We start from the raw sequence: 15,774 nt of genomic DNA, 5'->3' as shown, positions 1-15,774 counted from the left end.
CCCATTGGTGAGTGACAGAGGTGGACAAAATTAGTCCTAGAGTTGCAGCAAGTTATCTCAGAAGCTATAGATAAAACTGGTTTCAGGTTACAACAAGCAATTCCAGCAGTCAAGTATGTGCGGAGAATTATATTCTTGGAGCCCTGTGTTGTGCCCTGAGTGTTTTCTCCCCCTGGCTTTTCTAGACTTTGTTTTAGTTGAGTATGACAAGAATGACCCAATTTAGATTATCAGCTTTCACATTTCCCCCCATTTGATCAACATCCTTATCTGAAAGCATCACTAATCAATCATTTTACAGTTAGGCTTAATTGTCCCTTGGTGCCAAGATGAACCTGTCCCAGTTGTCTCTGTCCCATGTCTGGGGAAATGTTTGGGGTCATCAGAGACTTAGGCCACATTTAAGTAACAAATGGGCCAGAAATAAAAATGTTCTCAGGGAAGATTTGGCTGGAGCCAAGCATCAAATTCCATTTTATCTATCCCTAGGCAGACATCATCAATCATCTTGAGGTATTGAACTAATATTATCCTGTTGGAAGAGTTGGCTTTACAAAGATTAGACAGGCAATAGGAACAAAGCTTAAAAATTATCATACAAAAAACAATCAGTAAACATAGAATAAATCCAGTTTGAATAATAATTTGAAAGCTTAAACCTAATTCAGAAGGTAATCAACAAAACATGTCTAAAAGTCTAGACATAGTCTGGTGAGACTTGTTATAGCCACTGAGTAGTAGTTTATAACTGGGTTGAATTAAAGCAGAGAATATCAACTTTACCAAAAGGCTTACCAGTACAATTTGAACAAAAAGTTGTGACAGGGATATTGTCAGAGCTGCTCACAATATGGATTAAAAGGATTTCTTAGGTCAAGATATGTCAAGTTACCAACAGAAGCTACTGACTGAAATTTTAATTATGCCGTTATCTAGTCAAATGAAAAAGGCAGCCTTGAGGGGTGTAAGAGTCTCATAATAATATGGAATCTTGTTCCAACATCTCAAGAAAAGTTGTTTCATGTGGAAAACAGCAACTTTTTGTCCTAGTTTGTAGTTCGAATGTCTTTGGTCATGGCATCAGGTGGTTTTGTGAACTTTCTGTTTCATATACCAGACATGAGAATTGTTCTTTAGAACTTGCCTAGCATTACCTTATAGGGCTTTAAGGACAGAACAGTTCTCATTTTACCACTTTTTATGGAAGAAAGTTGAATTGGAGGAACCTAGAACAGTTTAAGACCTAGTCTAGCCTATAGATAGATAACAATAACTCAAAAATGTTATATAGAGTTACAATGTAATAACAGGTGTATTATAGCTTTTCTTTGTAAACATATTTTTAATTGATCATATAGAAACCCTGGATTTAAAAACTCTTGAAGCTAGGAAGCCAAACCAAGGCAGACTTTAGAGTTTACTTATTGCCTTAAGGTTCCTGGGCATTCCAGGAAATGACAGTTTTTATTTACTTATTGTAAGAATGAGAACTCTTGAAGTCAGGAATTTTGGACATATTTTAAAATGTGACATTTTAATCGAAGCCTTGGCACCTTGGTAGTATAAGCAATGTTTTCAATTGTATTTTGCTGTAAAGAGAGAGCAGATTTTATTGGACTTTTGTAAATAACCATATTGCTATAAAAATATTTGCAAATAGTTTTTAAATTTTTGGAGAAATTAAATAAGAAGAAAAATGTTTTTATCTTTGTTTATATGACTGTATTTTACCAAATTGCTTAAGAAAGACTTTTTTTGAAATCTGGAAAGCAAAGCATTTAAGTAAAGGACCAATAATATTTTAAATAACAGTCATAAAAACATCATCTTTACCAGTTATTTAATGTTATATAATCAGCTTATTTTCAGCTTGATCTCTATTAGCAGTTTCATGGATCCATCAGTTTCTTTATGGACAATTTTATTTGGTCCATTGATTTAAAATTATCAGAAACCTGTGTTTAATGCTGTGCACCGAAAACACAGTTTTTTGTCAAACAATCTTCAAATAAAGTAAATAAGTTAACACAAGAGAAAAAATATGTTTATAAAAAAAGCTTGCATAAGTAATATGCAATCATTTATCTTACTTTTATACTAAGAAAATTAGGCCGGGCGCGGTGGCTCACACCTTTAATCCCAGCACTTTGGGAGGCCGAGGCTGGCAGATCATGAGGTCAGGAGATCCAGACCATCCTGGCCAACATGGTGAAACCGCGTCTCTACTAAAACACAAAAAAATTAGCCGGGTTTGGTGCAGCATGCCTGTAGTCCCAGCTACTTGGGAGGCTGAAGCAGGGGAATCCCTTGAACCAAGGAGGCGGAGGTTGCAGTGAGCCAAGATTGCGCCACTGCACTCCAGTCTGGCAACAGAGCAAGACTCTGTCTCAAAAAAGAAAAGAAAAGAAAAGAAAAGAAAAGAAAAGAAAAGAAAAGAAAAGAAAAGAAAAGAAAAGAAAAGAAAAGAAAGAAGGAAGGAAGGAAGGAAGGAAGGAAGGAAGGAGGGAAGGAAGGAAGGGAAAATTAATATTCATATACAAAATTTTCACAGTTCTGTAACTGCATTTCTAACTGTTAATCAACTTCTTTATATGGTTATTCTGTCTGCAAAACACTTCCTTAAAATTGAACTCAACATCTCTTCCATTTTCTTTTTTCTTTAGTTCCTTATCTCATGGAAGTCATGACTTGCCGTTCAGTTACATTGGCTTAAACTTCTGAGTCATTTACAACTCTTCTTTCTGTTTCAGAACCCAGCATCCAAGTAGGCACGAAGTTATGTGTCTCCCAAATTTATTCTCTCCATTTTTTTATTCTTCTGGTTAAAACCTGTTTTTGTCTGATTCTTATTATCTCTTCCCTGAATAAATATACAAACTCATTAACTTATTATCTTGTTTACATTTTCTCTTTAAAGATCTACCACAAGCCTATGCTACTTATCTTTACAAAATGGACATCTGTAGGGAACAGTGCTAGGTTACTGTCATTCATTGTCATTATATTATACTGCCCTCTACATATTTATTTCCATAGTTTCTACTTGTCTAATCCATCACAACCGTCACCAGAAGCCCACATAGACATTTAAAAACCATTACCAGTTCTGTGAATTTGTCTCTTCTCAATGTCTTTTGAATCTTCCCCTTTCACTCAATCCCTCACTAAAAACATCCTATTTATTCATCTTACCTCGAATCTCATCAACAAACTATCCCACCTGCCGGTGACTTTCTAGCGGTAAACATGTCTTTATCCTTGTTCTGTTTGCACGTTTTCTTCTAATGTATCATGTGGTATTCATGTCGTTTGTTGCGTAGATTTCTTCTAACCTTGTGTCTTAGCTCCTATATTATCTGTTCTGTGAGTTATGTCTTCAATTTCTAAGGCAGAAAAAAATCTTTCAAAAGCCACTATAGCCACAGCAGGTCCAACAACATTATCTTTATGGAAAGGAAATCATTGGTTAATAATTTTTTTAAAATCTGTTTTTGACATGTTTCTTGACTTTATGATATATACCACATGCAGAGGCAGTTTTCTGTGTGTAAAAGACCAATGACGACAGAAAGATGAAGAGGAAGGAGCTCTAGGACAATTGATATGGAGTGGTTTACATCATCATTTAACTTCTAAGTAATTTGACATCATGATTTAACTTCAAAGTCTCAGCTTCTTTAAAATGGAATTACTGACAGTATATTCCATGCCAATCTATCAAATTTATTGTAAAAATTTAGCAATGTAATGCATATCTAGATGTGACATAATGAAAATGTCTAAAAAAACTATAAACATATAAAATATATCAATAAAGTAAGTGAAAAATATAAAAGGTTACAATCTATACGGTTACTATTTAAAGTGTGATCCAAAGAACAACATCAGCATCACCTAGCTGCTTGTTAGAAATATAGAATCTTAGGGCCCATCAAGAACTGATGAATAAGAACTTGCATTTTAACAAGATTCCTAAGTCATTTATATGCACATTAAAATTTGAGATGCCTTGTTCGAAAATTTATAGACATTCAGTACTGCCCTTATCTCCCAGAAAGAAAAACAGCAAGCTTCTCTCTTGCCACAAACTTGGCTAATTCAAAATGGATGTGTTTGGTCCTATTTTTGTTGACGTTTCAGTGTTTTATTCACTTATTCCATTATCCCTATCTGTTGAATGACTATGCACCAAGCTACTGTATGATTGCTTGCTAACAGTGAGGTCTCCGCCATTCCTGAGCACTGGTTGGCATCATCCACCCACTCATTTGATGGGTGATTTCTGGACTTTGGTCATCCTAAAAATGACTAAAAAAGACAACTGTTCGTTTATTCTGACACTGAATATGCAAAGGATCACTGGCTTACCTGTGTGTTTATTTGAGCTTAAAAGAAATAAATAAACCCATATTTAGCTAGAAAAACATGTATATCAAGGGTAAACTGCCTTTATATTTTACCAATTGGCTAAAAATTTTACATAATGGGTGAATGACTTACTCAAAGAAAAACAGTATGCATTGATACTCATCAGTCACCAGAGTCTCTTTGGCTCATATCACTTAAGAAACTTCTAATTGATTATTTAGTTTATACCTGTCATCAGTAGAATAAATATAATATCTATTTAAAAGTTACCATAGTGATCCTGCAAGAGAAACATATATATATATATAATATAATATGTAGAATTATACATATTATATGTAAAATTGAATTTTTATCATGCATTAGGCTTTGCTAGCCTTTAAGGATGTGTAGGTGAATAATCTAAACACTCAAGAAATGTATCAATGCAAAGATCATTAAATGGTTAATATCTGTGATGACTGATAAGAAATACTACATAAATATACACGCAGACCGCCATATGAATTTTTCATTGATGAGTTGGCAGTTGAATCAGTATTTCTATCATTGACAAAATGGTTTACTGAATAACCGCCGGATATTTTCATTTATATATATATATATATATATATATATACACACACACACACAAATATATATATATATATATACACACACACACACACACATACATAAATATATATATGTACTGGGAGGTTGGTTTATTACAAGAAAACTTACAATAAATTGAGAAAGTTCTAATGGTTTTAACCATGTTAGTTCAAGGACATTTATTGAGTACTTACTAAGCCAGATCTTGGAAAATTTAAAAATAACTAATATTGGCGGAGCAATCAATCAATTAATTAAGAGAATTCATTTATATACATGTATAAATTGATTTCATAATGTAAAATCATAAATTGACATTAGGTTTCATTATTTTGCCCAAGCTACAGGCAGGGAAGTGGACTCGCAAAGATCAGTTGGATGTTCAGCTTACAAAGTTGATAGATGACCTGGCTTCTTTCAACTTATCAAAGACCTTACTCACATGGCCAACTTGATTTCAAGGACATGAGAGAAAGATTTACAGTGTCATAGATAGTTATCTTTTACTTCAATTTAACCTTTAAAGCAGTGTATATTCCTCTTGTCAACATATCCTCCATATTATTTTGCTACAAAACATAGAACTTGAAAAATACCACTACAATTCTATTCTCAATATAAACAGAGATGAATGGGGTAGGAGGAAAGGGGGGAAATTTGGAATTGTGGGCTATTTTGAATTGGAAACCTAAAGTAAAGCTAAGATAATAAACGTAGATGCTATCAGAACAATAGACTCCATATTCCTTAGAGCAGAAATTTTTGTAGGTTCATTTCATGTATTTCTTGTGCTAGGAACAGTTCCTGGCACACAGTAAGAGCTCAGTTAATGTCTCTGAATGATCAAGTGCAATAAGATATGTAAGTTATGTAGTAAAATGGACCTGGAAGCCTGTTTCTTAATTCTTTAAAAGGGGAAACTGACTTCGTGGACATAATGGTAAGATATTTCTTTTAAAATGCTTATTGGTTCTGGACACAAAATAAACATCTAATATTTTAGTTATATATTATACTAATAAGTACATGAGACAACTTTCTAGAATTAAATGTTGCTACATCTTTCAAAATCTGAATAGAACACTATTATTGGCCATTTAGCTTACAAAACTAAAATTAATTTTTATTTCATGTGACTTGAGTGCTATGGTCTTGAATATTCTTCTGATTGAATTTATCTTCAGGAGCTTAGAAGAACTATTTCTTAGCCAATTTAATAGTCAATCAAGTGTAGTCTCATTAATAGCTTCTGAACCAGTCTATGACAGGTACAATTTTTCTCAGCTGATTTAAAATCTCAGAGAAATTCATTCTCTGTGGATCCTCAGGAAATATACACATCCTCTCTTCCAAAAGAAAAAAGACAGAAGGATGATAACTTCATTAAAATTACTAAAGATTACTTATGCATATCCTGTAAACAAAGTGTTATTGACCACTATTCAGATAATCTTGTTAATCTTCAATTGTCTGTATTTTAGACTCCTCCAAAAGCCATAATTTGAACTTTTTGAGATTTATTCAGACTGATTTTCTTGCTTATGTACTTCATGGGAATTTAAAAATAATGTTCTTTTCTTTCTTTTCAAAAATAAATTACTGAAAATCTTCCTTCCCAATTTCAACCCAAACTAAACTTTAACTCAGGAAGGTGGCAGTAATGAAATTTAAACTGCATGTTTTAGAGTGGTACAAGCCATTCACTAGAGAAGTCCTTATTACTTACCACATAGGAAGCAGATGCTGTGGTTCTTCTAAATTAAAAGAAAAACTTGGAAGCTTTTTAAACACTTGACTGTTAAGACGTCAACTGTATTAGAAAGGATTCTGTTTCTAAGCTAATTTGTAAGTTCCTCTGATAGAATGTTCAGAAATTTAAAAGAAACAAGTTTTCTCCATGTGAACATATTGCTTAGTTTATATCTTCTTTGCTTTTCTAAAATATTAGTTTTTCATTATTTGAACCTATTCTCAATCTCCTTTTTTCATTCTCTCATCCAACTATGCTTATATACTATTTTTAATGCTCAATGTATTAACTAGTTTTTAAAACAATGCTCTTAGCTCATTTTTTTTCTATTTTCCCATTTAGTGGATTAATATAATAGAATTTATGTATGAATAATTTTCTCAAGTCTATCATGAAGTACTTCACATTGGTGAGATACTTAAAAGAGGCTTGATACTTAGTAATTAAATTATATTCCAGAGGAAGGTGTTTCAGAAGCCTCTTGTGGGCACCTGTATGACGTCTTCCCTTTTCTTTTACTTGCTGCTCAAATTTGACACTCAATAACCCAAAACATCTTAAGAAAGAAAAATAGGACTATTTATTTGAGTGTAGTGGGCAAGTAAAGACATAATAACTACCCATCTCTTCTATTCTCATTTCCTTGGTTTCAGAACAAAATATTCTCAAGCCCAGGTGCTGATATGGATGTGACAAATAGCAAACCTGAGAGAAATAATGGTTCCTTTAAGGTCCATACTTGACTACCTTAGCCATGTCCATCGAGATTCAGACATTTTACTGTGCTCTCCTTCTCACAAACCCTTCACCCCCTTCCCATGCCCTAACCAATATCCTGACATTCTAAACAAGAATAGGATCTCCCAGGTCTTATATCATAGTAGGGGCCCATTTCTTATTGTCTCATTTCTTTCCCCAAGACCCACCTAAAGGATCAGGGTATGATGGGGAGGTGATTAGGATGACAGAGTTTAATAAATCTTAACAATGAAAGCATGCTGTGCAAGAGGGTACTAATCAATAGAAAATTATCTCCAATGCATTTTCTATTCCAGACCAAAACTATCCAATAGTCACACCTAAACATGGCATAATTTTCTCCATTTGTTAGGTGAAGTAATTATAACCAACATTACTGAAAATCTCATATATAAACTTATACATGTTTTGTTTTCACATATCCCAAAGCTAGATGACCATGATATAATTTTTGAAAAATATCCTATGCGGAGAGAAAAAGTAGTATTTCCTTTAATGGTATGTTTCAGTAAAGGGCTGCAGAGTAATTCTCTTTTTTGCAACACCTTCCCCAATATTTTAGCAGTATTTTGATGAATTTTTAGCAGAAGTGTATTTGGAGTGTAAATTTCTCAATAAATAAATTCCCCATTTTATATGGTGTTGTCACTCGTTTATTAAAGACAATTATGGTTTATCATGTGTGACAGTGTGCAAGTGCTAAGAATACAAAGATGATAGCTGCAGTCCCCTGCCTAGTGAAATTCTTACTTTATCTGGGGAGACAAATGAGTAAATGATTACAGATTATTGCAATTACAATGTAAAGGGATGGTGACTTACATAAGATGTTGAGAGTACAAATTATCTCTAACCCTTGGTGGAAGGAGGTCAGGAAAGTCTTCCAGAGAAAGATGAAGAGTGAGCTGAGTCTTAGTAAATGGGCATGGTATGGTGAAATGTAGCAAAAAAGAGAAAGGACATCTGAAAAGGAAAAATGATACATTTGAGGCTATAATGAAGGCAGAAATGGAGGAAGAAATAAACAAGTGGGGTCATACTCGAGATATCTTTACAAAATAGAATCAACAGGACTCTATGGACAATAGAGATGGCTAGTTTCGTTATTAGAACCTAGTCTCAATCCCTTGTTTTTCTTTCGTTTAACTAACCATGCTTATGTACTATTTGTAATGCTCAATATATTATCTGGTTTTTAAAACAATGCTCTTAGCTCAAATTGTTTTTTTTTGTTTTTCAAGTTCATGGATTAATGTAATGTTTATGTATAAAAATATTTTTCAAGCCTGCGATGAAGTTATTCACACTTGTGAGTATGGAGAGGAATCTTAGAAGACTTCTAACCTTCTGGTTGGAAGAGTAGGTGAAGTATGGTATCATTTACTAATATAGGAAACGTGTGGATGACGAAATAGTATATCATGAATTCAATTTTGGATTTAAGTTTGAATTTCCTGAGGTATATCCACTTTGTTTCAGAAGGTTAGATATGTGACTCAATAGTGGGAAAGGTCCATTTATCCCTTGATATTCTATTCTTCTCCATATTTTCAAGAGAAATTTGTGATGTCTGGAATGGATATGCCCTTTGCATGGCCTTTGAAGGAAATATACCTAGCATTACATTTTAACCAAATCTTACTTCTGTGGCTATGATCAGAATTAAACTCATCCATAAGAATTCAGTTTCAATTGACAGGTAAACCTGATTGGCAAAAACTTCTTGGGAGACTGAAGTGCTTAGCACATACTAAATGTTTACTGAATGAATGCTTGGATAATTAAATAATCATTGTATAATGTCAGTATTATACAAAGATCCACATTACAAAAAAAACTTCCAAGTAGTGTTTCTGATTAATCATATCTACTTCTCTATTGGTTCTCTATTAACTTCCTCTAATCTTTCATGCTCGATCATGGTGCAAACAAAAATTTGCTACTAAACAGTCTCTTCAACATCACTTTAATCACCTTTGAACATCAAGAGGCAGAACCCAAAGGGTTTCTCACTACTCATTTGAGGCAAAATATGAGATAACTGTCTGAGATGAAAAGTGAGAACAGAATGTCAACAGTAAGATGCTTGAATAACAACTAAAAATATTTCATAGAAATTATTGTAGTGCAGCCTCAAAAAAAACTTTAAAAATAATAGGTGCTTAGAAAACTTAGCATAATATATAGCCAATACATACCAACTAGGATGAAAAAGTCGTATCAACCACAGACCCTGTTACAGATAATCTTGTTTAAAGAACTTTCCAAACACTCTCTTATCTTGCCCATTATTGCTGCTTTTAAAAATAAAAAACACTATAAATAATATTTCTACTTCTTATCTATCAGGTCATTTTTCTATCTATCCTGACATGAAGCAAAATTTTTTCCAGAAATTTGTTCTAATTGTCAGAGACAATTCTTACTTACCAAATGGCTTTTAAAAGACTAAAGGGAAATTTTCAAAGCATTTTCCATTTCTTTCCCTGATGTTCAGCATTGTGTAAATAATATTAACACACATCATTATCTATGAAATCCCTAAAAACATATTTTCCAAAATTAGATACCTAAAACTATATTATTTTATTCAATTAACTTTTTACAGCACATTTGATTAATGAAACTGCCTTTATATGAGAATACCTCTATAAGTAAGGAAGAAAAAAGAACATTTGTTAACTCTAATTCATATACAGCTCAGAAGGCATTTTCTCTGAGAGTCTTATATTATATTTTATATATTTAACATTTATATTTCCATTTTAATCTTGATAATTAAAAGTTTCGTGAATCTCAGAAAACGTGTCTCCGAATAATAATGGCTTCAAGTAAAATGTAATAAAATTTCTAAACTGATTGAAGCATCCTATTAAAGTCCTTATGATATTTTCTTGCATCCCCCTAATGGTTTTCTTATTGAATCTATGTGGTAGAAAGTTTAGATATTAATCTTCAAGTCAATTTAAATGGCAAAATGCCTGTCGGATTGTTCTTTCTGGCTAAGATGCATATTTACAGCAGAGTCAACCTCTGCTCTGTTCTAAGTAGTGGTAGGCATAGATATATCTGCATCAGAATCACTGGTCTTAAAAACAAGATTTGTTAATATGCCCTTAAAGTTAAACATGCTCCCACAGCAGAAAATCTATCAGGAGTTGAGTAAATAGATTTCTTAAAGAGCAGTAAACCCAGGAGAAAATAATGCTGCAACATTTCAGGTTGATTTTTATCTGAACTGCATTTCCCCATTAAGCAATTTACTCTTGAGATTTAAATTAATAAAATTTTAAAAGTTTTAATTTGCCATTCATTCATCTTTTTTTTTTCTGTTTGAGACACCGTCTTACTCCATCACCCAGGCTGGAATGCAGTGGCACCATCTCGTTTCACTGCAACCTCCACCTCCTGGGTTCAAGCGATTCTCGTGTTTCAGTCTCCTGAGTAGCTGGGATTATAGGCATATGCCACTACACTCGGCTAATTTTTTGTATTTTTAGTATAGATGGAGTTTCGCTATGTTGGCCAGGTTGGTCTCAAACTCCTGGTCTCGAATGATCCACCTGCCTCGGTCTTCCAAAGCGCTGGGATTACAGGCATGAGCTACCACGTTAATTGATAAATAATAATCGTGTATATATATGAGGTACAATGTGATGTTCTGATTTATGGATGCATTGTAGAAAGAGTCAATCAACTTGATTAAGATACCTATCATCTCACCAATTTTTCATTGTTTTGTAATAAGAATATAAAAAATATTTTGGCAATTTTAAAATATATAATACATTATAGATGCAGGGCAGGTGAGCCCCAAAGTGAAGCTTAGCCTGCAAGTGTTCTTGGCTTTGCCCAGGAAAGAATTCAAGGGCAAGCCAGAGGTACATAAAAATAGCCTTATTGAAGAGGCAGCATTACAGCTCTGGGGATATTAAACTCTGTGACTGCTCCTGCAGAGCAGGGCTAGTCCATAGGCAGAGAGTAGCATCTCAAGGCAGTTTTGTAGTCATATTTATACCCACTTTTAATTGCATGCATATTAAGGAGCAGTCTATGCAGAAATTTCTAGGGGAGGAGTAGTCATCACTGAGTCACATGGAAAGGGGCAGTAACTCCTGGGTGTTGTCATGGCAAGGGTTAATTGTCATGGCACACTGGTGGGCATGTCTGATTGAAAGCTGCTTTTGCCCTGGCCCTGTTTTAGCTAGTCCTTAATCTGGTCCAGTGTCTGAACTCTGCCTCTGCAGTCAAGTCCTGCCTCCTTCCTCGTTTCCTGCCCCCTCGAAGATTAGGTACTCCTCCTTAATCTTAAGTGGACTGCAGAAGGGTGAGGTTCATTTTCTGTAACTGCTTCTTGCCGAGTTTATGGGAGTAGGCCCTGCCGAGCACTGGAGGAGTAAAAATCTCTAGATACCTACTGTAAGGGGCCCAGAAGCAGGACACTTCCATTCTCCAGGTCAGTAGATGGAATTGGTGGAAGCCTTGTGCCAGCACTGTTTTTACTTGGAATCGTGGTAATCTAAAACAGGAGTCCCCAAAACAGGGATTTCCAACCCCCTGGCCATTGACTGTTATTAGTCTGTGGCCTGTTAAGCCTGCACAGAAGGATGTGAGCAGTGGGCAAGCCAGTGAGCATTATTGTCTGACCTATACTTCCTGTTAGATTAACAGCAGCATTAAATCTCATAGGAGTGTAAACCCTATTGTTAACTGCATGTGCAAGGGATCTACCTTGCATGCTCCTTATGAGAATCTAATGCCTGATGATCTAAGGTGGAACAGTTTCATCCTGAAACCATCCCCCCTATCCACACCCCCCACCCCAGGCTGTGGAAAAATTGTCTTCCATGAAACCAGTCCCTGGTGTCAAAAAGGTTGGGGACCACTGATGTTGAAGACACAAACTTTACTAGGAGGTTAAATAAGCAAGGGCCAATATTAGTAACAAGATAGCAACCAAGTTCCTAGGAGAGGTAAAAACCAGGTAAGACTTGGGAAGGCATTTTTGATAGTTGGCCAGATATAGCTGGGGTCAGTGCCCTGGTTATATCTATGTAACCAGGTAGCTTTCTCACAGACCTTTTGAATGTTACTCTCAACTTGTCTACAGTTGTTAATATATGTGCAGCATGTTTTATTATTAACCTTACCAAATCCACTGTGTACAGCTGGTAAATAATCCAACACCAGCCTATTATCAAAAACTACATTTGCCAAAGGGTCTAAGGACACTTGAATTCCCTTTAATGCCTGACCTGTGTTGGTGACTAAGGTTTCTAGGGTTTGAATCAAGCTCCTTAGGATTGACTTATGGTAGACAAAGCCTCCCCAGGGTGCTGCTAGTCCTATCACTGCCTTGATTTCTGTCAGAATCAACCCTATTGTTAGCTTACTTCTGGTATTCTTGGGTCTTATGAAATAATAGACAGTGACCCCTGGGGGAACAACGCTGGCCAATGTACATTCACCTCTGTTCCAAGTTTTTGATGTACGGAGGAAAGCTACTCCTAAGACAACAGGTGACTCCCTAGGGAGTTCCTAAAGGTTACAGTGTTTGACTTCTTCCGTTCATGACCAGAAACAAAAATGAGCCTGGAGGGGGCACAAACAGAAGCCCTACAGGGTGTGATGTTTATCCTTTGCTTCCAAGTTGGGTCTATAGATATATTTTTTCCCTGTTCCAATGGGGGTGGCCGGACAATCTTTATTTTTCAGAAGGGGGGTACTTATACCTTTCCAGACTAGGCAGTGATTTTCCCTTGTATGTTGTGATCTGGAAGAATGCACCATATATGGTCTCCTAACTTACAAGTGGAATCCCATTTACCTTACTGCAGCCTTGGGAACTTGCCAACTATAGTTGAATCAAAGAATCACAGGGAAACTTCTGCTGTTGTGTCATTAACACAACAGTAGGTGCAAATGATAGACTCATTTGTGCACTGGAGATATAGATACACAATTTTTCAGGTCCAAGTAACAGTGGCAGGAGGATTCAGGTATAATCCATTAAGTGGGAAGAGTTCTATTTACCAAGTAAGGGTTTGAATATTTCAGCATCACCATGGTTAGTTAGGTCTGGGGTAAAAACCAGGTGAGATGTGGGAAGTGAGACTTGTAGTGAGTGATTTTCCAGGTAAGCCATAAGATAGACCTCTCTAGCCTGGGAATGTTGATGACAAATCCAGCAACTGTGAAGATGATTTCCTGATGCAATAATTGTTGAAATATCTACTATAGAGTTATGTTCCCACCCATACTGGATCATAGTAACTAGGAGGGCAAACAGGATGAACAGTGACATCGTGATTCAGCTAGGCCTTAACATGGCCTCTATGCCCAACAAAGACAAAAGAGATGTTTCCCAAGAGATTGGCTAAAGTGATACAAAAGAAGTATTACAATCAGGAAGAAGAGAAAAATTTTAGCTTGCATTCCCACCCGCAGCATCATGTTACCACTTCTGGCTGAGACGTTGATTCTTGAAATAGCAGAGGTCCCCCAAAGGTTCACAGATGTAGGTGGTGGTGTCCCCCTTTTGTACCTGTGACTCATAAGACATAGGTTAATCCTGGACAGATGTACTCAGCTAGGTATTCCCAGAAGTTTAACAGCAGATTGGGTACTCAATGACACCTGATAAGGGCCCTTCCATTTTGGTTGTAGTTGATCTTCAGGGCATTCTTCTTTCCAAGTTTTAGCAAAAGTAAGTCTCCTGGTTAACCAGGGGAGCTATCTTTCCTTTCTGAAGAAGGGTAATATTTTATTTTTATAGTGGAGAGCATTTTGAACCTGACCTAAATTCCAAAAGGGAGAAGTGAAGTTTGTATAGCCTTTATTGACATTATTCAATAATGACTGCAGAGCTAGGATTGTTAACAGGCTAAACTATATAGACAAAGATGATACGAAGATTTCAGAATATTTTTTCTCTATGGGCACATTTGCTAAAATCTGCTAGCTATTTTTCCAGCTTCTAAATATCTAAAAAGATTTTCTTTTTATTATTTTCAGAACAAGACATAGTGAAACCAGAAAAGACTGTTTCTCATGGTAAACCAGGTATTTTGCAGGTGGTATTTGTAGTCTCAAGTAACCTCTCAATGCTCTAATTTTAGCAGAAGGAAGAGTTTAGAGTCAAGTCTAAAGTTATTTGGGACTATTCATGTCTTAACAGGACTAATTTCCTCATTTGATCTAATAATAAAGCAGTTTCTGTGATATAATTAAGCAAATTATGAATTTTGTGAATAAATTCATGAAAGTTGAGTTTCTTACTTGTATTTGGAAAGTTTACTTTTTTCTACTTTTACAACGAAAATTCTAAATCACATAATATATAGGCTTTAGGGCACTCTTGATTGGTTTTTGATATATTTATCTTACATTGTAGAGGTAGTTATAAAGTTTAATATAAATATAACACAGAAAGTTTCTTTATGAATGAATTAATATAGTAATTTGACAAATACCTGTTAAAACATGTTAAATCTAGTTACAGACATGTAAAGATCAGAAAGATTATTAAATGATATTATTTCACTATTGATCACTGTTAATCATCTTAGGAAGAAATTTGGTATAAAAGAGATTAGACTTACAGAGCGTATATATAGAACTTATATATATAGAACTATATATAGTTCATTGTAGACCTCTGACTATTGAAAAACATATCAATTCTGAAGCTGAGCCTGTAGATGCATACTCCCATCCTCCAGTCTCTGCCTCTGTTGTTACATGGTATTCTCTCTATGTGTCTTCATATTACATTCCCTCTATGTTTGCCCATCTCTGTATCTCTTTTCTTCTTTTGATCATAACACTAGTCATGTTGGATTAGGGCCCAGGCTAATGATCTCATCTTAACTTAATTATAACTGCAAAAACTCTATTTCCACACAAGGCACATTCATAAGGTACTGGGCGTCTGGACTTCCACATTTATTCTGGGAGACAGAAGTCACCTTCTAACAGGTAGATAGTATAAAGAGAAAGCAGAATAACTAGAGAGATGTTATGTGAATGCTGAAGAGATTGATATAGGACATGGCATGTGGAAAACTAACTCTGAAAACCAAATTTTATAATTGGACAGCTTTGTGGGAATAGGGAGTTGTCCTGTATTTATCACAACTTAGTTTTATAAATAGCAGAACTATTAAGGCAACATTTTCTTAATCTGGTTGGGCTTTAAGAACACAACTGAGCACACATATTTCCACACAATTGTACGTGTGTTTTAGGGTTTTTTGGTGTTTCCATTCATGTTTCTTAGAGGATTGTGTCAATACATGTGTTGG

General features: G+C 35.1%; 1 protein-coding gene across 1 annotated transcript in view; it reads left to right on the top strand.

The window, feature by feature from the left end:
* The window catches only part of TRDN (triadin), a 407,513-nt gene that overhangs the window by 324,366 nt on the left and 67,373 nt on the right, over nucleotides 1-15,774 (top strand). The window contains exon 26 of the mRNA XM_063621032.1: nucleotides 14,486-14,533. Within this exon, the coding sequence (XP_063477102.1) occupies nucleotides 14,486-14,533 (48 nt within the window). The remainder of the gene's footprint in view (nucleotides 1-14,485; nucleotides 14,534-15,774) is intronic.

Source organism: Symphalangus syndactylus, chromosome 2, assembly GCF_028878055.3.
Source record: "Symphalangus syndactylus isolate Jambi chromosome 2, NHGRI_mSymSyn1-v2.1_pri, whole genome shotgun sequence".
Classification (NCBI taxonomy): Eukaryota; Metazoa; Chordata; class Mammalia; order Primates; family Hylobatidae; genus Symphalangus; species Symphalangus syndactylus.
The sequence above is the reverse complement of the archived record's forward strand: the minus strand, read 5'-3'. Positions and strand labels throughout refer to the sequence as shown.